This window comes from Xenopus tropicalis, chromosome 5 (genome assembly GCF_000004195.4).
Source record: "Xenopus tropicalis strain Nigerian chromosome 5, UCB_Xtro_10.0, whole genome shotgun sequence".
Lineage (NCBI taxonomy): Eukaryota > Metazoa > Chordata > Amphibia > Anura > Pipidae > Xenopus > Xenopus tropicalis.
In genome coordinates this window covers 8,631,396-8,654,610 of record NC_030681.2, presented here as the reverse complement: position 1 = coordinate 8,654,610, position 23,215 = coordinate 8,631,396, and the positions used below count along the sequence as shown (strand labels likewise).

Sequence of the window (23,215 nt, the reverse complement as noted above, 5' to 3'; positions counted from 1 at the left end):
ATTCTGAATTATTTGATTAAAATGGAGTCTATGGCAGACGGGCTTTCCGTAATTCAGAGCTTTCTGGATAACGGGTTTCCAGGGGGGTCCAATACCTGTAATTTCCTTTTTCTCTGTAGTAATTAAACAGCTTGTTCTTGATCCCAACTAAGATCATAACTATGGGGCCACGGTGGGGGTCCCTTGGGGGATGTGGGGCCCCTGGGGCGGCAACCCCAGTGGGCCCCACACCCCCCAGTCTGACCCTGGACAAATCCCATTGACTTCTACAGACTCTCACACGCTTTTTACATTTTTACATTCAAGGTTTCGGGTTATTTTGCACTTAATAAATACCAAACATTTGACTTTGCAAACCATAACTCGAATTTCCTTGAAGTTTGTTCTTTTGCCTCAAAGCTTTAGAGACTTTAGAGTCCGAAAACGTGACTTTTTCAAATTGTTGCAGCGATAATAGTAAATATTAGACATTTGGGAAAACGAGTTGAACTTGAAAATAAAAAAAAAAGAGAAATTATGGCGTTTTAGTAAATTTGCCCCTAAGTGTAAGGGGGGGTGAAGCCAGGTAAATTGTCTGGTGGGCTCAATTGCCCCTGATTATTGTAACAGAACAAAGCTGCCCCCCCATACACACACATTTGATAGTAACACTGCACCAGGTATGTTCTTTTCTGCCCCCAATTTCACTAAATATAACTGAAAGAATTCCCAGAATGGGCCCCCCATGGGCTCCCACAAGAGATCAGCATACGTAGAATTTCACTCAGTTTTGTTTTTCAAGATACCAATTAGGGCTCATTCACAGTCCTGGGGAAAGGAGCACCATTGGCTTTTGCTGACTGTACTTTCCAAGCAGGAAACCTTGCTCTCTCCCTAAATAGTCCATAGGATGAGAATAATTAATAATAATTAAGGCTTTTGAGAGATTAGTCTGCCAAAAAGATAGCAACTGCCATGCAGGCTGGAAGCATTTCTATTTTACCAAATAAATGGCCCCTTCCACCTATAGCTATAAAGTGCTTCTCAGAATCTGGGTCAGGACTCAAAGCAAGTGGAAGATATCGGAATCTCATGGGGGGGTCAGAAGATTATTGGCTATGGGACAATATAAGCAGAAATAATGATCATGTCAGCTCTTTCTGCCTTTATTCCTATAACCGCGTCGTAAGACATTTGCTAATACTTAACCTTCTTAGTTGCCCTCCAAGGAGGGATTAATTAAAGTCAGCTATGAATGACTGGGAGGGAAGATTAATTTTTGGGATTGTTATTGAGCATCTGCAGGGTTTTTATTTCTGAGATTTCATTTGCCATATGTCTTCCCACCAACCTTGCTGCCGTACCTAAAATACCCACCATGATTTATGTACATATGTTTACGGGTGGCACGCGCTGCTTAAAATTTCAAAAGCGACTCGGTACAAATAATAGCATTTTTATCATCGGCAAAACACTCTTCCGCCCCCCTGAAGAATGCTGGCTGTGAAATCAGATTATGGAGTTGTCAAGAGCTGTTTCACTGGGCCCCTGTGATAAATCATCCCGTTTTAATGCTGACTTCTCAAACTGACCTCGTTTTCCGCCTAGATGATTCATTTAGGGAATAAATGATGTTGAATTCTTCTTATTACAATGATAAAGCCACTGAGGATTGTTTCTAGACCCTATTATTTATATGAAATAGGACTGTAAGTCCTTTGGCCCTTTAGTTGTTGTTCAAGCACGGCTCACAGCAACCCCATACAACTGAGTTAGATGAATGGGCTGACCTGAAACTGGAGGGATCTGGCTGAAACATGGGCATTCATGTTGGGTTTGGGTTGGGTGCAGGTCAGCATGGACCACTGTAACACACAGGACCTGTCATTTGTGCACTGTGGTTGGGTTCCCTGTCCCTGACTTTATTGATGGTGGGACAGTGTTGTCCAGAGCCTGCCTTCCTAGAGATCATCTCTAATGTCATCATAGAGGACAGCTTAGATTTGGGTCGTCAAGAACCTTCTTAATGTTCTTTTGAATTTCTGACCTACACATCCCAAAGTTGAAGACCTGCAGGTTGGGCAATAAAGTGTTAAATGTACCCACCCTGCCCTGTAGATGGCATCTTGTTGTGTTTTGTCTCACTGGTCCCACCTGCAACTGCTTTGAGTCTCTATATTGTCCCTAAAGAAGGGTCTGTAGATCAGATACCTGCTGGTTGTTTAGACTTTTGCTCCTAATCCTGCAGAAGACCTGCAATGGAGTGTAATGCAGTCAATGTTTGGCAGGGATGGCGGGGCCCCCTAGAAAGCCTTGGGATCCCTAACATATCTTCATTCATGTTCTCACTTCATGACTTCTTCATGACAATTTTATACTCTTTTCTTCAGTTCCACCTTTCCTTTTTGGACTTACTCACCCTTATCCAATCTTTTATATCCCTGTTATGTTCTCATATCTTTTATATTTGCCTTTGGACTTCCTTTCTTTCTTTTTCAGTCATTTGTATTGGTATATGTTTCAAACCACAATAAAGTCCCTCTAGTAACTACCAAACATTAAAGTAATTTCCAAACAAGTGAAAGAACCATCTTCTCCTAAATCTTTTCGCCCTATCTCTTAAATTAACTGTGATATAAAAATTCTTGTGAAGATATTGGCAAATCGTCTGTCTATAATAAAATCCCCAAATTACTTTCCAGTGAAAAAGTAAAAAATCTAGTTGGATCGGGGGCTGCATCGGCTCGTTGATGCGGTCCCCGAACCGACTTTGCCTATACCCGTCGTTATAATTCGATCGTTTGTCCCCAGGGCCGATCAAATTAGCCTACACATTCCCCTTTATCGCCCACCCGTAGGTGAGGATATCAGGTGAAGATCTGCTCGCTTGGCGACCTTGCCAAGCGAGTGAATCTTCACGTGTATGGGGACCTTTAGGCTTAGGTGAAGACACAGAGATACTTTGTAGCAGCTACTTGTCACAGCTACTAAACTTCAGAAAATTCCTTGCCATAGACAATACTGAGAATTGCCCCTGCTAAAGCAAACAGAGACAATTATCAGTAAATGATCAGCATTGTCTGTTTTAGTAGCCAAGACAAGTAGCTGCTACTAGTAGCTCTGTTTGTCTTCACCATAAGGGCTCTGGCACACGGGGGAGATTAGTCGCCCGCGGCAAAACTCCCTGTTCGCGGGCGACTAATCTCCCCGAGTTGCCTACCCCTGCCATCCCACCGGCGAACATGTAAGTCGCTGGCGGGATGGCAGACGCGGCGGGGCGATTTCAGGAAATCGCCGAAAAAGACTCGCGAGTCTTTTCCAGCGATTTGCGCGAAATCGCGCCACCGCGTCTGCCATCCCGCCGGCGACTTACATGTTCGCCGGTGGGATGGCAGGGGTAGGCAACTCGGGGAGATTAGTCGCCCGCGAACAGGGAGTTTTGCCGCGGGCGACTAATCTCCCCCGTGTGCCAGAGCCCTAAGGGCCTATACAAGAAAGGCTAATGCCCCTCAGGTCCTGATAGACCTCCATGGACAACTAACCTATCTGAAATGCCTTTCTAGCAGCAACTATAGGAGTTGCCGGTGGAAAGGCATACAAATTACTTTGGTTTTCCAAAGTAGCCCTAAGTTGCCTGCAGGAGGAAACTTTGCGCGACTTCGGAAAACCGCAGTGTGAACCGCCTCTCCATTGGCGACTCCTATTGTTGCTGGTGGAAAGGCAACAATACAGGGCAAATAGCTCTAAAACTCCATCTATGGTCTATGGGTACAAAAGAGGACATACATGGTGCCAACAGAGAATATGGCTACCTGGCTAGTTAGACATCAGGGCCCATTCTGGGAGAAAGCTTGCAAATTGCACTTGGCTGTTTTTTTTTGTTTTTTTTTTTTTAAATCCTGCTTTTTCCCCCAGGAGAATCTGGAGTTGGAAAATCTGCCTTAATCCAGAACATGTTCCAGAGGATTCAGAAGCCTGGCGGCCTTTCAGTAAATACAAGCACTGTGCTGGGAGACGTCTTTTTATTCAACGAATCTAGAAAAAACAGGTATTGCTTTCTGGCATCTCAGCACATACACTGCCCGGGCTTATTCACAGTAGCCTCATACAGCTGCCATTATACAGTAATGAGATGCATTTGTGATGCCAATCTGAGTCGCTGGGTATAACCACTGTGGGTACTGAGGGCTAGAGGCGTATGATTGATTTCTCCGCAATATTCTCTATGTGAGGAATATACTAGGGCAGATAAAATAACAGCAGGGGTTGCGTAATGCTTAAATGAACAAAAGAGCAGTAAAGGGAAAGCTAAGCTATTTATGTAGGCTACAGCTTATGTAACATTACGTCTTTGTAGTTTTTAATGACAGTTTGCTCTTCTCTGTATTTTCATTTGGGGCTGAACTACTAGTTGATTGGATCACAGTGGAGAGATAGAAGCTTGGTATTGAAAGATAACATTTGATTTAGGTGCCCCTCATCCTATGGTTGTTATTTACCAACCTGACCAGCAAAATGGCTCTTGATATCTTTATTATTAACAGGCATGGAAGAAAGATAGGAAGCCAGATTAAAGATAAAAGTAAAATTAAGTCTTTGAAGCCCTAGAACAGACTGGGGGGCCATAAAAATCCTTTGGAGGGCCACATCTGGCCCATGGGCCTCCAGTTGGACAGTAATGTTTGCTACTAATTATGGAAGTTGCACTTTAGCAACAGCTAGAGGGCCCCAGAATTGGTACATCTGATTAAAGGGAAAGTAAACTTTTAGTATGTACCCTAGGCAACTTTTTAATTGTCTTCATTTTTTATTTTGAATCATTGGATTCTCAGTTCTGCCTCTTTCTGTTCTGCAACTGAAAATGCTGTCTGGTTAGCCGGGGCCACATCTATTATTTTACACTGCTAGGGGGGCCCTTTCTCTCCAGGCTATTCATTATTCAGTGCTTGCCACCCCTGCAGCTATTCCTGTACATTAATCAAACCAATTTGTACCTCTCACTTTCCTTTCAGCCTCCTGCAGAGCATAAACTCTTTAACATCTGGATCAGTAAGGGACGACAGTTTGTCTGTGACTGCTGACGACTTTGGTACGACTTCAGCTCTCCTATAATCATACATTATACATACACACATACATACATGTACTATACAGGGGCACATACTGTACTAGGGGCACTGATAATACTTAGGAGGATGCCTTTTTTTGTTGCAGAGGTTCTGTGTGTTCCAATCAGCCATCACACATACCCCCATAAAATATATGGAAAGATCCAAACATTGTATAACTATATTTATTTCTCTTTTGGCTTAGATGGGTCGCTGATCGGAGTTGGAGCTGACGGCTGGATATCTGCCAGGGACCAAGGATACCTAAGAACAAGCCGGCTAATTGTTTCAACAGTGCAATTAGGAGCCAATACAACGTCTGCCAGAATTCAGGCCCAAATACAGAATAAGTTAATGAAAAAAAGCCGAGACACTCTTGGAGCTCCTAAACACAAAAAAGTAAGGGGGAAAAGGAGCATTATGTTTAGGTGTGGGATGTGACTTGTTTAGTGTACTGGCTAGTTGCCAAGTAAAAGGCTAATAGATACAGTAAATTATTTTTGTCACTAAAGCCAAAGATACATAAGGCTTATGTGGCATTATTTGCATGGCTTAGCTAGAGTTACAGGGGATGCAATGAGTTACTATACTGTGCATCAAGGTTGGTACGGAATGGGCTCACATGCCTAAAGGATGCCTCGCTAGGCTCACCGTGATTGGCTCATTATGCCGGACATCTATGTAAAGATATAGGCCAAATCAGGCTGATCTTTACTCCCCAGGTCAAAAACTTATAATGCAGGCCTATGAGGACTGGTTGGTGTAAAAGAACTGCATCAATGGGATGATCTGGTTATCGCTCATTGGTACCAGGGACACTGCTGGAATAAAGCGAGTTGAGAAACTCAAACAACGTGACCCCCTCTGCCCCTCCAATCCAAAAATTGTGTGGAGGGGTAAGGGGCATTCACTAAGCTGCCTCAGGGTGTAGCACAAATAGACGAATGGCCACACATAAATGCTGTTAACAAATATTTATTCAGTTTCCAGCCGGTCACATACAGTGGAGGAAATAATTATTTGACCCCTCACTGATTTTGTAAGTTTGTCCAATGACAAAGAAATGAAAAGTCTCAGAACAGTATCATTTCAATGGTAGGTTTAACAGTGGCAGATAGCACATCAAAAGGAAAATCGAAAAAATAACTTGAAATAAAAGATAGCAACTGATTTGCATTTCATTGAGTGAAATAAGTTTTTGAACCCTCTAACAAAAAAAGACTTAATACTTAGTGGAAAAACCCTTGTTTGCAAGCACAGAGGCCAAACGTTTCTTGTAATTGATGAGCAAGTTTGCGCACATTTTAGGAGGAATGTTGGTCCCACTCCTCTTTGCAGATCATCTCTAAATCCCTAAGGTTTCTGTCTCTGTGCAACTCTGAGCTTGAGCTCCCTCCATAGGTTTTCTATTGGATTAAGGTCCGGAGACTGACTAGGCCACTCCATGACCTTAATGTGCTTCTTCTTGAGCCACTCCTTTGTTGCCTTTGCTGTATGTTTTGGGTCATTGTCGTGCTGGAACACCCATCCACCACCCATTTTCAGTTTCCTGGCAGAGGGAAGGAGGTTGTCGTTCAGGATTTCACGATACATGGCTCCGTCCATTTTCCCGTTAATGCGAATAAGTTGTCCTGTGCCCTTAGCAGAAAAACACCCCCAAAGCAAAATGTTTCCACCCCCATGCTTGACGGTGGGGACGGTGTTTTGGGGGTCATAGGCAGCATTTTTCTTCCTCCAAACACAGCGAGTTGAGTTAATGCCAAAGAGCTCTATTTTGGTCTCATCAGACCACAGCACCTTCTCCCAGTCACTCACAGAATCATTCAGGTGTTCATTGGCAAACTTCACACGGGCCTGCACATGTGCCTTCTTGAGCAGGGGGACCTTGCGAGCCCTGCAGGATTTTAATCCATTGCGGTGTAATGTGTTTCCAATGGTTTTCTTGGTGACTGTGGTCCCTGCTAATTTGAGGTCATTAACTAACTCCTCCCGTGTAGTTCCAGGATGCTTTTTCACCTTTCTCAGAATCATTGACACCCCACGAGGTGAGATCTTGCGTGGAGCCCCAGAGCGAGGTCGATTGATGGTCATTTTGTGCTCCTTCCATTTTCGAACAATCGCACCAACAGTTGTCACCTTCTCTCCCAGCTTCTTGCTAATGGTTTTGTAGCCCATTCCAGCCTTGTGCAGGTCTACAATTTTGTCTCTGACATCCTTGGACAGCTCTTTGGTCTTTCCCATGTTGGAGAGTTTGGAGTCTGCTTGATTGATTGATTCTGTGGACAGGTGTCTTTTATACAGGTGACTAGTTAAGACAGGTGTCCTTAATGAGGTTGACTAATTGAGTAGAAGTGTCTAACCACTCTGTGGGAGCCAGAACTCTTAATGGTTGGTAGGGGTTCAAAAACTTATTTCACTCAATGAAATGCAAATCAGTTGCTATCTTTTATTTAAAGTTATTTTTTCGATTTTCCTTTTGATGTGCTATCTGCCACTGTTAAACCTACCATTGAAATGATACTGTTCTGAGACTTTTCATTTCTTTGTCATTGGACAAACTTACAAAATCAGTGAGGGGTCAAATAATTATTTCCTCCACTGTATATCCAACATTACTGTTCCGATCAGCATTCAGTTCTACTGGGCCACACAGACAGGCTTACACCATAATGCAATCACTCACATCCTTTTCACTCCGACTAGCCTTCCTCAACGTCACCCCCGCTGGGAGTTCCCCCCCCCCCCCCCACCTGTCCACTTGACAGTCCGGCGTTCCTCTAATGCCCCTCTGCCCTTTTCTGAGCACGAATTTTCTGGCGATGTCCCTTGCCAAAGGCCTTTTCTGCTAGTCCTAACACTGACACTTCATCACTTACTGTGGCATAGGCAAGCCATCTACTTCCTTGTTGGGGTTGTGGGCTACCCATGCTAAAAAGCCTGTCTACCTGAAACACCTAGGGGCTGATTTACTTACCCACGAACGGGTCGAATGGAGTCCGATTGCGTTTTTTTCGTAATGATCGGTACTTTGCGATTTTTTCGTATGTTTTGCGATTTTTTCGGATTCTTTACGAATTTTTCGGATCCAATACGATTTTTGCGTAAAAACGCGAGTTTTCCTATCCATTACGAAAGTTGCGTAAAAAGTTGCGCATTTTGCGTAGCGTTAAAACTTACGCGAAAAGTTGCGCACCTTTTCGCGTAAGTTTTAACGCTACGCAAAATGCGCAACTTTTTACGCAACTTTCGTAATACATACGAAAAACTCGCGTTTTTACGCAAAAATCGTATTGGATCCGAAAAATTCGTACAGAATCCGAAAAAATCGCAAAACATACGAAAAAGTCGCAAAATATTCGTTTTCAAGTCGGAACTTTTCCAATTCGGGTCGGATTCGTGGGTTAGTAAATCAGCCCCCTAGTGCTTCTCACTGTGACACCTTCTCTGTCTATCCTGCTGATCTACCATCAAAAAGCCCCAAAGTGGGTGTGGTCCCCTGCTTATATACTTTCTGCCCGGTGTTTCCCTCTAGTGGCTGGAGGGTCTATTACACCTAATTTTCCAAAACTTGCAAAACCCTGCCACCTAGTGGCTAAACTGCAAAAATACATTCTACAATAAGTAAAACCTATGGTGGGGAATTAGCAATCACTCGGACACCCCGCTACAAGGGTGGCACAGCATTCCCTAAACTGCCTCAGCATGGGGCGACATTCCCTAAGATGCCTCAGCATGGGGCAAAATTCCCTAAGCTGACTCAGGGCGGCGCTAGGGGCCGAGACCCCTCTTAATGGGATTATCTATCCTGCTCAATAGATATCTGGTTGACTTTCAGTGATTTTTTTGATAGCGATGGAAAAATAACTGAAAATGTATTTTATAAGGCAATTACTTCAATGGATCTCATTGGGATTGTATTCCTAGGGATTTAGTAATTCTAAAAATCCTGTAACCAATGACTGAATTCCATTGTGACGATATTATCTCTTTCCCATGATTCCTATGCATGATCCGTTACATACGTGTATGATTTCTCATGCTGTCTCTTTCTGTATTACTGCAAGGTGGCTGTGTTTATTGACGACCTTAACATGCCTGTACCGGAACAGTATGGCGCCCAGCCCCCGCTTGAATTTCTTCGGCAGTTTTTAGATCTCGGTGGGTTTTATGACACCCAAACACTTACCTGGAAGGTATGTAACAGTATTTTCCCAAAGATGCATTGGTCAAAATAAATTCTGTCATTTTAGCTATTAATAGAGTGAAAGTAATTAACCCCTTGCAGACAAGTCATGGCAGGACTACACTGGTCACTACACAGAGGTCTGATGTAACTGAACACTTGGGGGCATATTTTTTTATACGAGTAAGCCAACAACACCGGTCATGTTGCCCATAGCAACTATTAAGACATTTGCTTTTGTTCTCTAACTAGTAAGTGACCGTTCAAATCTAATTGCTGATTGGTTATAATATATATATATATATATATTAAATAACTATAATAAATATGCCCCTGGGTGTTGATTCTATATCATATAAACCAAAGAAGGCTCATTCTATTCTTTTTGGTTAATGCTTTATTAAACTAGATAACCACAGTAGAGCAACTGAACAATAAATAGAACCGCACCTTACAATGTCGCTCACATGTATTTTGAACAGGGAATCCCTTCTCTCACAGTTGGGATCTATACTGTTCACTGGGTTCCCTGCAGTTACTGACTATATGTTTACCCGGGATAGTCCTACAATTACTCTCAATGGAGCTTTGAGCTGCCATCAGTAATAACTATATATATATATATATTCCCAGAGCACTTACCTCTTTAAGGGATTCTGCCATGATTTTTAAGGGGTACTTTTTATTTCTAAATGACACTGTTACACAGCAAATAATTCCCTCTGCCATTTAACCTTTTATTCTTGAACCAACAAATGTATTTGTAGTTGTAATATTGGTGTGTAGGCGCCATCTCAGTGCATTGTGCCTGAGTCTGAGCTTTCAGCCAGCGCTACACATTAGAACTGCTTTCGGCTAACCTATTGTTTCTCCTACTCCCATGTAACTGGAGGAGTCCCAAGCCGGACTTGCATTTCTTACTATTGAGTGCTATTCTGATACCTACTGGGAGCTGCTATCTTGCTCCCTTCCCATTGTTCTGCTGATTGGCTGCTGGGGGTGAGGAGGGGGGGGGGGATATCACTCCAACTTGCAGCGCAGCAGTAAAGTGAGACTGAAGTTTATCAGAGCACAGGTCACATGGCTGTGGCACCCTGGGAAATGAAGAATATGGCTAGCCCCATGGGAAAAACAGATTACAATGCAGGATTCTGCTGGAGAAGCTCTATTAACTGATGGGTTTTGAAAAGAACATGTTTTCCCATGACAGTGTTCCTATAACAACCTTGGATTTATAAATACATTCCACTACAGGGGATGTTCAGATGTTCAGGGGATGTTGCTATTTGATATTATCAGGGTTGGAGTTACTCACCAGGAAGTTGAAAGCCAATTAACGCTATACATTGGGGGGGAGAACAAGTGAACAGATGAGGGGCATGGACCGGTCCGAACTGGGATGCAGAATAGGCTGTGGCACGGATGCTGTTAGAATAGAGGGGAAGGTTGGCCGGTGGGTTCTTCTCTCGGCCATTGTTACAAAATGATACAGTTTTTCAATTGGACTCTGGGTTACAGATACCGTTGTGCTTGTCCCCTGAATATTGTGCATTCAAAGGCTTTGTCCATGGCCTGAATGCTAATGACTGCTGAATGGGGACACTAATTGCTGTTAAATATAACATTTGTTGAGCCCAGACTTTTCCCTATTAGCCATCTTTGTGTGTGCGCACAATATATCTTTTGCCGTGTTACAATAGCGCAGACAATGCTGGTAATTCCGTACAATGGCGCTAATCAGTAGCCTCTGGTGGGTTTTTTTTATTTTTACAGAACGTTCAGGACCTGGCTCTGCTTGCTGCGTGTGCGCCACCTGGTGGAGGGAGAAATGAGATCAGTCCCCGTCTGCTCAAACACTTCTGTCTGTTTGTCCTTCCCCATCCGTCAGTGCCGGCGCTGCAGCACATCTTCCAGGTAATAATGAGCTGCGTCAGTCACTTGTTATTTAGCAGATTACATGTCTGTGTTTCCCCTACAGTCAGCTCCCAAATTCTTTATTGCATATAACGTAATGGATTCCCATAAACTACATAGTAACATAGTATGAAAAAAGACACACATCCATCAAGTTCAACCTTAATGCCTATATATAGCCTGCCTAACTGCCAGTTGATCCAGAGGAATGCGAAAAACCCCTTCTGAAGTCTCTTTAAATTGCCTCAAAGGGGGAAAATTCATTGACCCCAAAATGGCAATCGGACCCGTCCCTGCATCAACTGGTACTAAGAGCCTAAACACTAAAGGTACTAAACACTTGTATACGGATCTCCATTTTCTCTTTACAGGTTCCGCTCGGCTCCTTTCTGCAGAGCAATAACTTTTTGGCTGAAATCCAGAAATGCAGAGATTTATTGGCTTCGTCCGCAATCGCCATTTACTTGAAGATGTGCAGCTACATGCTCCCCACACCGGCCAAATGCCACTATACCTTTAATCTGAGGGATTTGTTTAAGGTAATGTTGGTGTTGTGCTGTGCCATCTTCTTATATTATCTTATAGACCAGTGATCCCCAACCAGTGGCTCAGGGGTAACATGTTGCTCCCCAACCCCTTGGGTGTTGCTCTCGGTGCCCCCAAACCAGGGAGTTATTTTTGAATTCCTGACTTGGGGGCAAGTTTTGGTTGAATAAAAACAAGATTTCCTACCAAATAAAGCCCCTGTAAGCTGATAGGGTGCATAGAGGCCCCTAATAGCCAATCACATCCCTTATTTGGCTCCTCCATGAACTTTTATGGTGCTTGTGTTGCTCCCCAAGTCTTTTACATTTGACTGTGGCTGACGAGTAGGAAAGGTTGGGGATCCCTGTTATAGGGGAAGGAAAGTTATAATCACTGGGGGAGGCATAACAAACAGTGCCAGGCCTAGCAACACAGTGGCACCCAAGGGATGCCCCCCCGCTTTTGATCACCCCCTCCGGCAGCCAGAATGAAGTGACAGGTTTGGGGGTAGAGGCTGCTGAGAAGCGGCGGGTGGAGGGGTTGGGAAGCGCAATGGAAGCAGTGCTCTATGGTAAGGAGTGTATTGCAGCCATCGCCTATCAACAGGCAGTGAGGCAGATTCAGTGAGCAGAACTAGGGGTAGGTGAAGGCGTATATGCCCAACACCCCCACTTTGTTCTACCCTAGGCATCTGCCTCTTCTGCCTACCCCTAGTTCCAGCCCTGCTAACTAATGTTAGGCACCCCCAATGATTATAATTGCTTACCTGATACCCCAGGCTGGAAAACTGCCCCTGCCCGGAGTACTACTGTGCAACATCACACTTGCACCACAGCCCCCACTGATTCTACCTTTCCTTATTCTTGACCATGTTGACGAGGGCAGGCCAAGCCGGCTGGGCACCTTAGGCAACCCGGTCTGCCTCCTTGTCCCTGCAACCTCCCTATACCTCCCACATGTGTGCGCTAATGCACAATGCAGTGGTTAGGAGAAGGGTCGTTGCCCAAGGCACATACTAGGGGTAGGGAGGAGAGGTACCTGCCTGGCACCACTTCATCATTGCACCCTAACCAGCTGCCTCTTCTGCCTGCCCCTAGTTCCGGCCCTGAAAAAAATACAGGCAAAAGTGTTGCATTGATTGCAGTTATATTTAGATGCTATTTGTGCAGCCCTGCAACATGCATGTATCAGCAGTGTTCCTAAAATCTGAAGTAATCTGGTAGCTTTAACATTAGCATGATTCCTGGAACAGCACTAATGTGCCCTGTATTAAGAATAAGGCTCAGGCAGGCTGTGCGAGGCTTTCCATCCAGATCTCACTTTACTGCAGAGGAGAAACGGGCAAATCGTATGTACAGCGCTGAGGAATATGTTGGCGCTTTATAAATTAATGGTAATAATAATAATAATATCATTCCTTGATGGAAAGAGTACCGGGCAATGATTAACCCTTATGTTTTTTATGAGTATGCCAATGAATTAGAATCCAATTGGGTTACAGGTGCTGCAAGGACTGCTCCAGGCCAGTGAGTCTGTGACGGTAACGAGGGACAGTGCGGCGCTGCTGTTAGCGCACGAGGCTACGCGCGTCTTCCACGATCGCCTGACGCAGGCCGCAGACAGGGAACAGTTCTTTCAGTTTCTTTCCGACGAACTTCATAATTATTTTAAGGCAAGTAAAGGTACCCCTAATGCTAACGCTAACAATCAGGGATCACAGCACATTTTAAAGGGGTCATTCACCTAAACATTAACCCTTAGTGTGATGTAGAGCTTGATATTCACACACAATTTGAGACTGGTCCTCACTTTTTATCTTCTCCGGTTTTTAAATTAGTTTTTCATTCAGCTGCTCTCCAGTTTGAATTTCTGCAGGAAACTGGTTGCTGGGGTTCAAATTACCCTAGCAACCAGGCACCAGTTTGAATGAGAAGCTGGAATATGAATAGGACAGGGGATGAATAGAAAGATAAGTAATATAAATAGTGAATAACTATAAAATTGTAGCCCATTGGGCTGCTGGGGTCGGCGACCCCCTTTTTGAAAGCTGGAAAAAGTCGGAAGAAAAAGGCATATTTAGAAACTATAAGAAGTAAAAAATAAAGGCCAGTTGAAAAGTTTCTATGAATCAGCCATTCTAATAGGTTAAAGTTATATAATAAAAGCCCTTTGCAAATTAAACCTGAACCCCAATTTATTTTTAATAAAACATTCAAACCTGTAATAAATGTATTTAAAAATCCGAGCTGTCAGTTATATATTGCCTGCCTGGGAAATACGTTATTGTTTATTTTCACGCTTAATAATGATAATGATTGGCAGGAAAACAATAAATGCCGTCCCTTCCACTAATGGTTTTGTAAGGGTTTCTCTGATTGGCTATTCAAAAATCCTGAATCTGCTATGTTGTATATTCCATTAGTCTGTATTAAGTTCCCTCCAGGGCATGAAACCCATACAGCTTGTTTCATTATTTTAGATGTTTTCTCTTCAAAGAAACCATTTTTTTTTAATTGTTTTCAATCAATAATAACAATAAAACAAAAAAGAAATCAATAAAGTGTAGTAAAATGATAACAACATGAACCTGTTGTCACCGTGTCAAGCTCTGAGCTTGTCTGTTTATCCAGGGGCCCCATATTTGGTCATATTTGTCCAGGGGCCCCATATTTGTCCAGGGGCCCCATATTTGGTCATAAATGTCCAGGGGCCCCATATTTGGTCATATTTGTCCAGGGGCCCCATGTTTGTCCAGGGGCCCCATATTTGGTCATAAATGTCCAGGGGCCCCATATTTGGTCATATTTGTACAGGGGCCCCATATTTGGTCGTATTTGTCCAGGGGCCCCATATTTGGTCATATTTGTACAGGGGCCCCATATTTGGTTATATTTGTCCAGGGGCCCTATATTTGGTCATAAATGTCCAGGGGCCCCATATTTGGTTATATTTGTCCAGGGGCCCTATATTTGGTCATAAATGTCCAGAGACCCCATATTTGATTATTTGTCCAGGGGCCCCATATTTGGTCATAAATGTCCTGGGGCCCCATATTTGGTTGTATTTGTCCAGGGGCCCCATATTTGGTCATATTTGTACAGGGGCCCCATATTTGGTTATATTTGTCCAGGGGCCCTATATTTGGTCATAAATGTCCAGGGGCCCCATATTTGGTTATATTTGTCATGGGGCCCTATATTTGGTCATAAATGTCCAGAGACCCCATATTTGATTATTTGTCCAGGGGCCCCATATTTGGTCATAAATGTCCTGGGGCCCCATATTTGGTCGTATTTGTCCAGGGGCCCCATATTTGGTCATATTTGTACAGGGGCCCCATATTTGGTTATATTTGTCCAGGGGCCCTATATTTGGTCATAAATGTCCAGGGGCCCCATATTTGGTTATATTTGTCATGGGGCCCTATATTTGGTCATAAATGTCCAGAGACCCCATATTTGATTATTTGTCCAGGGGCCCCATATTTGGTCATAAATGTCCTGGGCCCCCATATTTGGTCGTATTTGTCCAGGGGCCCCATATTTGGTCATATTTGTACAGGGGCCCCATATTTGGTTATATTTGTCCAGGGGCCCTATATTTGGTCATAAATGTCCAGGGGCCCCATATTTGGTTATATTTGTCATGGGGCCCTATATTTGGTCATAAATGTCCAGAGACCCCATATTTGATTATTTGTCCAGGGGCCCCATATTTGGTCATAAATGTCCTGGGGCCCCATATTTGGTCATATTTGTCCAGGGGCCCCATATTTGGTCATAAATGTCCAGCGGCCCCATATTTGCTCATATTTGTACAGGGGCCCCATATTTGGTCATATTTGTCCAGGGGCCCTATATTTGATCATAAATGTCCAGGGCCCCATATTTGGTCATATTTGTACAGGGGCCCCATATTTGGTCATATTTGTCCAGGGGCCCCATATTTGGTCATATTTGTCCAGGGGCCCCATATTTGGTCATATTTGTCCAGGGGCCCCATATTTGGTCATATTTGTCCAGGGGCCCCATATTTGATCATAAATGTCCAGGGCCCCATATTTGGTCATATTTGTCCAGGGGCCCCATATTTGATCATAAATGTCCAGGGGCCCATATTTGGTCATATTTGTACAGGGGCCCCATATTTGGTCATATTTGTCCAGGGGCCCCATAGTTGGTCATAAATGTCCAGGGGCTCCATATTTGGTCATATTTGCACAGGGGCTCCATATTTGGTCATATTTGTCCAGGGGCCCTATATTTGATCATAAATGTCCAGGGACCCCATATTTGGTCATATTTGTACAGAGGCCCCATATTTGGTCATATTTGTCCAGGGGCCCCATATTTGGTCATATTTGTCCAGGGGCCCTATATTTGATCATAAATGTCCAGGGGCCCCATATTTGGTCATATTTGTACAGGAGCCCCATATTTGGTCATATTTGTCCAGGGGCCCCATAGTTGGTCATAAATGTCCAGGGGCCCCATAGTTGGTCATAAATGTCCAGGGGCCCCATAGTTGGTCATAAATGTCCAGGGGCCCTATACACCAGATTTTTCATTCGTAAATAAACAATTTTCAACTGCATTTCTTCTGCTACAACGGTCGAGTTCTGTGCCTGATATTTTGGAAGAAAAAGTCTGATATCTAAATAAATCGGAAAGCTTTATTTGAACCCGAAAATCCAAATGAAAGAAGCCTGACTGTTTCTCTTGTAGATTTCCTGGCCCAAGGAGAAACTGATGGAGGACTCCGTTCAGTTTGCTGATTTTGTGGACGTGGGTAAAACCAGAATTTATCGACCCGTAACCAGTAATAAAAAGCTGATATCCAGGTTGGAGGAGTATCGAATAAAAATGAAAATGAGTTTAGTTAACCCCTCTGTAAGTACTGTGCTAAGGCCTACTCTGTATATATCAAATTGCAGGTTATTATATGTGTATATATATATATTTTATTCTGCCTCCAGCTTTCGAATGGGGGTCACTGACCCCAGAAACCAAAAACCTATTGCTCTGTGAGGCTCCAGTTTTATTGTAATTGGTACTTTGTATTACTTATTTTTGTATTCAGGTGCTCCCCTATTCATATTCCAGTCTCTCTTTAAATAAACTTCCTGGTTGCTAAGGTAATTTGGACCCTAGCAACCAGACAGCTGCTGAAATTCCAACCTGGAAAGCTGCTAAACAAAAAGTCAAATAATTAAAAAAGCTTCAGATTATAAAAAAAATGAAGGCCAATGCACCATACCAAGGTGAACAACCCCTTTAAAGGGGTAGTTCACCTATAAATTAACTTTTAGTATAATATAGACATACTGTAGATTTTCTAAGGCAATATGCAATTGGTCTTCATTCTTTATTTCTTGTGGTTTTTCAGTCATTTAGCATTTTGTTCAGCAGCTTTCCATATTGGTATTTCAGTAGGTATCCGGTTGCTAGGGATCCATTTTACCCTAGCAACAGACAGTGGCTTGAATAAGAGACTGGAATATGAATAAGTGAATGACTGAATAGGAAATAAGGAATAAAAAGTAACAATAACAATAGTTTTTTTTTCTGCTGGGGTCAGTGACCCACAGTTATACACTGGAAAAAGGCAGAACAAAAACTATATGTTGGGGATTGTGCCCTTGTATCTTTGAGCCGGAATTTTTATAAATATTACAGTTTTGCCAGATGTTCTATTTACACTTCTTTGCATTTTTATTGCCTATTAGGAGAATTAAAGACTGGTTTTGCTGCCATTTCAGGGATTACTTAAGCCATACTGCCCCCTACAGGGCAGCTGACTGTGTGATAGAAAGATTGAGTATATCTGTAATAGAACGTGCTTTGAATAGTTTTTACAAGGATTTTAGGAAATGGCCTTTACTTTCCCTTTGAATTTAATTGAAACAATGTGTTGTTTGTGGATCAGACTAATGTATTCATTCCCTTTATAGAACACTTACATTTTCTTTGATGAAGCTGTTCGGCACATCACAAGAGCGGCGAGAGTGTTCAGACAGCCGGGCGGCCATATGATGCTGGTGAGAGACCGACACTTTTTATTCTCTTGCTTCAATTGCAGCCATCATGCCTTCCAGTCAGCGCAAGATTTCCATATACATTAAAGAGATTCTGCCATGATATTTATGGGGCACTTTTATTTCTAAATGACACTGTTACACAGCAAATAATTCCCTCTGCCATTTAACCTTTTATTCTTCAACCAACAAATGTATTTGTAGCTGTAATATTGGTGTGTAGGCGCCATCTCAGTGCCTTGTGCCCGAGTCTGAGCTTTCAGCCAGCGCTACACATTAGAACTGCTTTCAGCTAACCTATTGTTTCTCCTACTCCCATGTAACTGGAGGAGTCCCAAGCCGGACTTGGATTTCTTACTATTGAGTGCTATTCTGATACCTACTGGGAGCTGCTATCTTGCTCCCTTCCCATTGTTCTGCTGATCGGCTGCTGGGGGTGAGGGAGGGGATATCACTCCAATTTGCAGCGCAGCAGTAAAGTGTGCCTGAGTCTGAGCTTTCAGCCAGCGCTACACATTAGAGCTGCTTTCAGCTAACCTATTGTTTCTCCTACTCCCATGTAACTGGAGGAGTCCCAAGCCGGACTTGGATTTCTTACTATTGAGTGCTATTCTGATACCTACTGGGAGCTGCTATCTTGCTCCCTTCCCATTGTTCTGCTGATCGGCTGCTGGGGGTGGGGGGGGGGGGGTATATCACTCCAACTTGCAGCGCAGCAGTAAAGTGTGACTGAAGTTTATCAGAACAGGTACAATTTATCAGTCATCCCACGATCATAAGAAACTGGTTTACATATCTGATATAGTTCCTGGGAAGCGTGGGTACTGCACCCCTGAACTGGTTATTTTACCTCTCCTTATATAATCTGAAATACGGGCCCAGCATGGCTTCCTAACCTTCATATTGTGTCTGCTCAGGTTGGACTGGATGGGACAGGGAAGGTGACCAGTGCCTCCATGGCCAGTTACATAGCAGAATGTCAACTCTACCGACTGTCTATCACTCAGACTTACAGCCATGGTGACTTCAGAGAGGAACTCAAGAAAGTGTTCAAACAAACAGGATTATTGGGTAGAAGCACAGTCCTACTCCTGACCGGGGCAGACATAGTCCAGGTAAGGGTATCAGCCTCAGACTGTATTGGGTAGAAGCACAGTCCTACTCCTGACCGGGGCAGACACAGTCCAGGTAAGGGTATCAGCCTCAGACTGTATTGGGTAGAAGCACAGTCCTACTCCTGACCGGGGCAGACAAAGTCCAGGTAAGGGTATCAGCCTCAGACTATATTGGGTAGAAGCACAGTCCTACTCCTGACCGAGGCAGACATAGTCCAGGTAAGGGTATCAGCCTCAGACTATATTGGGTAGAAGCACAGTCCTACTCCTGACTGGGGCAGACATAGTCCAGGTAAGGGTATCAGCCTCAGACTGTATTGGGTAGAAGCACAGTCCTACTCCTGACCGGGGCAGACATAGTCCAGGTAAGGGTATTAGCCTCAGACTGTATTGGGTAGAAGCACAGTCCTACTCCTGACCGGGGCAGACAAAGTCCAGGTAAGGGTATCAGCCTCAGACTATATTGGGTAGAAGCACAGTCCTACTCCTGACCGGGGCAGACATAGTCCAGGTAAGGGTATCAGCCTCAGACTGTATTGGGTAGAAGCACAGTCCTACTCCTGACCGGGGCAGACATAGTCCAGGTAAGGGTATCAGCCTCAGACTGTATTGGGTAGAAGCACAATCCTACTCCTGACCGGGGCAGACATAGTCCAGGTAGGGGTATCAGCCTCAGACTGTATTGGGAGAAGCACAGTTCTACTCCTGACCGGGGCAGACATAGTCCAGGTAGGGGTATCAGCCTCAGACTATATTGGGTAGAAGCACAGTCCTACTCCTGACCGGGGCAGACAAAGTCCAGGTAAGGGTATCAGCCTCAGTCTGTATTGGGAGAAGCACAGTCCTACTCCTGACCGGGGCAGACATAGTCCAGGTAAGGGTATCAGCCTCAGACTGTATTGGGAAGAAGCACAGTCCTACTCCTGACCGGGGCAGACAAAGTCCAGGTAAGGGTATCAGCCTCAGACTGTATTGGGTAGAAGCACAGTCCTACTCCTGACCGGGGCAGACATAGTCCAGGTAAGGGTATCAGCCTCAGACTGTATTGGGAGAAGCACAGTCCTACTCCTGACCGGGGCAGACAAAGTCCAGGTAAGGGTATCAGCCTCAGACTGTATTGGGTAGAAGCACAGTCCTACTCCTGACCGGGGCAGACATAGTCCAGGTAAGGGTATCAGCCTCAGACTGTATTGGGAGAAGCACAGTCCTACTCCTGACCGGGGCAGACATAGTCCAGGTAAGGGTATCAGCCTCAGACTGTATTGGGAGAAGCACAGTCCTACTCCTGACCGGGGCAGACATAGTCCAGGTAAGGGTATCAGCCTCAGACTGTATTGGGTAGAAGCACAGTCCTACTCCTGACCGGGGCAGACATAGTCCAGGTAAGGGTATCAGCCTCAGACTGTATTGGGTAGAAGCCACAATCCTACTCCTGACCGGGGCAGACATAGTCCAGGTAAGGGTATCAGCCTCAGACTGTATTGGGTAGAAGCACAGTCCTACTCCTGACCGGGGCAGACATAGTCCAGGTAAGGGTATCAGCCTCAGACTGTATTGGGTAGAAGCACAGTCCTACTCCTGACCGGGGCAGACATAGTCCAGGTAAGGGTATCAGCCTCAGACTGTATTGGGAGAAGCACAGTCCTACTCCTGACCGGGGCAGACATAGTCCAGGTAAGGGTATCAGCCTCAGACTGTATTGGGTAGAAGCACAGTCCTACTCCTGACCGGGGCAGACATAGTCCAGGTAAGGGTATCAGCCTCAGACTGTATTGGGTAGAAGCCACAATCCTACTCCTGACCGGGGCAGACATAGTCCAGGTAAGGGTATCAGCCTCAGACTGTATTGGGTAGAAGCACAGTCCTACTCCTGACCGGGGCAGACATAGTCCAGGTAAGGGTATCAGCCTCAGACTGTATTGGGTAGAAGCACAGTCCTACTCCTGACCGGGGCAGACATAGTCCAGGTAAGGGTATCAGCCTCAGACTGTATTGGGTAGAAGCCACAATCCTACTCCTGACCGGGGCAGACATAGTCCAGGTAAGGGTATCAGCCTCAGACTGTATTGGGTAGAAGCACAATCCTGAGCATTCATTCTCTGCCTTTCACTGTGCCAGGATTCCTTTCTGGAAGATCTAAACTGCCTCCTTAACTCAGGGGAGGTTCCTGATTTGTTTGAAAAGGAAGAGCTTGATGGTCTATTGGTGGAACTCCAGTCTGCAGTCCCAGAACTCGCCCAGTCCCAGAGTCCCCAGTCAATGCTTTCTTTCTTCCTGCAGGTATTGTGCACTAAATATATACATAGCTACCCCACTGAAATAAAAAAAAATTTCAATATAGTTAGTTAGGCAAAAGTGTAACTGAACACTTATATCCCATATGCCCCCCCCCCCTGACTAACTAAGAGGTTAGAGAGCTGAAAGCAGGAAGTAGTGCTCTGGCTATTATGTTAGACATCTGCTCACCCCAGCTTTTATAGATTACATTTTTGCCTGACTAACTATATTCAATTTTTTTTTCTATGTTGTGCAGTCTGTATGTTTTACCAATTTTTACACTGAACTGTTCCTTTAAGGGCTGTCCCAGTAGCCATCTGGGTTCCATAGCACCTAGGGGGCTCAACATTTTATTTCAGTAGTTTTTAGGTAAAACTCAGCTTCACATGTCATAGAAGATGATGCTAGAGGGCTGAATATTCAATTCTGATGCAGACTGCCCTGGTTTTAATGCTGCCATGCAATCTGAATCTGAATTAATTACTAATCAGCCTGTTGTATATATACTGTATATATAGTACCTATGTTATATTGTATATACAGTATAGTACTCAGTAATGTATTATCCCCCCTAGCATACAGCATACATTTTCTGTATTAATGCCCTATTATGTCTTTTTCCATGTGCTCAGAGGGTGCAATACAAGCTCCATGTTGTACTGGCGCTGAGCCCAGTGGGGAGCACCTTCAGGGAGCACTGCCGCTCTCACCCTTCTCTGGTAAACTGCTGCACCATTGACTGGTACGATGAGTGGCCGGAGGAGGCTCTGCTGAATGTGGCCCGGAGCTACACCTTACAGGAGGAATTGCTACAAAATAGTGAGGTGAGATCTACTGTGATTTTGCACCATTGTGTTTTTAAAAGTATAAACTGGCCAAGGCCAGACAGACTGGCAAGAGCTTAAAACTTGCAGCACAGCAGTAAAGTGTGCCTGAGTCTGAGCTTTCAGCCAGCGCTACACATTAGAACTGCTTTCAGCTAACCTATTGTTTCTCCTACTCCCATGTAACTGGAGGAGTCCCAAGCCGGACTTGGATTTCTTACTATTGAGTGCTATTCTGATACCTACTGGGAGCTGCTATCTTGCTCCCTTCCCATTGTTCTGCTGATCGGCTGCTGGGGGTGAGGGGGGGGAGATATCACTCCAACTTGCAGCGCAGCAGTAAAGTGTGACTGAAGTTTATATATACTCTGTTATACTCTGTTCAGTATATCTGATCTGATCTCTTTTCCAGGAGTTAAGAGACAGTGTCTCCCAGATGTGCGTTAATATTCACAAGAGCGTGTCACAAAGGGCTGCACAGTATCTGCGAGAGACCAGGCGCCATTACTATGTCACCCCCCAGAATTACTTGGGATTCATCAACACATTTTCAAAGATCTTGCACTCAAAGAAACAGAACATCCTGACAGACAGGTAGGTTGGTTGTCTCTAACTTACAAGGTGCCAGAGACTGGGCTTTAGCACTTGGGAATAAGGAAAGTAACATCCCAGTGCAATGCATTGTGGGTTATGTAGTTCCTGCATGCTGTCTGTAAGCTGTGGAGAAGTTGTTACAATTAGTAACATCAGTGTTTTAGTCCCTCCTCCCCTGCCAGGATTTCAAATGATGCAGAAAGAGAAGAACTATTTTGCAGCTGGATTTCAGCATATAAAAATTGTATTTATTCCTACTGTTTGAAGGAACAGATTACAGTAATAGGGATATTAGGGGTTTCTGTGTTGTGTGGGGCTCTTTAACAAAGTTTGGTTCAGAAGGCAGAGTTCCCCTTTAACATAGTAACACTTGTGGCTTCATCCGCAGAAACCGATTCTTCACTGGACTCTCAAAGCTACTGGGGGCAGCGGATTCCATAGAAACGATGCAGCAGGAGTTGGTAGCGCTGGGACCCCAAATAGAACAGAAAACTCAGGTACTGAACACATGTTCCCTCTCCGTGGGTATTGTGTGAAATGGGAGAATACTCACGGGAATGGCAAGGAATTGGAATTTATGTACAATTGCAAATGCAGTGTGTAAAGTGCAATTTCAGAATCAAATCACCATTTCTTTACCCACAATGCAGCATTTTACCCAC

The 23,215-nt window shown here is 44.3% G+C and overlaps 1 protein-coding gene across 2 annotated transcripts in view; it reads left to right on the top strand.

Moving 5' to 3' along the window:
- The window catches only part of dnah14 (dynein axonemal heavy chain 14), a 144,187-nt gene that overhangs the window by 89,577 nt on the left and 31,395 nt on the right, over positions 1 to 23,215 (top strand). For both annotated transcript variants that reach the window (XM_031902515.1, XM_018093963.2), the window contains 14 exons: positions 3,895 to 4,027; positions 4,992 to 5,068; positions 5,293 to 5,486; positions 9,152 to 9,280; positions 11,044 to 11,184; positions 11,556 to 11,723; positions 13,211 to 13,381; positions 16,434 to 16,598; positions 17,660 to 17,746; positions 18,661 to 18,858; positions 20,977 to 21,138; positions 21,768 to 21,959; positions 22,372 to 22,553; positions 22,942 to 23,050. In XM_031902515.1, coding sequence (XP_031758375.1) covers positions 3,895 to 4,027; positions 4,992 to 5,068; positions 5,293 to 5,486; positions 9,152 to 9,280; positions 11,044 to 11,184; positions 11,556 to 11,723; positions 13,211 to 13,381; positions 16,434 to 16,598; positions 17,660 to 17,746; positions 18,661 to 18,858; positions 20,977 to 21,138; positions 21,768 to 21,959; positions 22,372 to 22,553; positions 22,942 to 23,050 — 2,108 coding nt within the window. The remainder of the gene's footprint in view (positions 1 to 3,894; positions 4,028 to 4,991; positions 5,069 to 5,292; positions 5,487 to 9,151; positions 9,281 to 11,043; positions 11,185 to 11,555; positions 11,724 to 13,210; positions 13,382 to 16,433; positions 16,599 to 17,659; positions 17,747 to 18,660; positions 18,859 to 20,976; positions 21,139 to 21,767; positions 21,960 to 22,371; positions 22,554 to 22,941; positions 23,051 to 23,215) is intronic.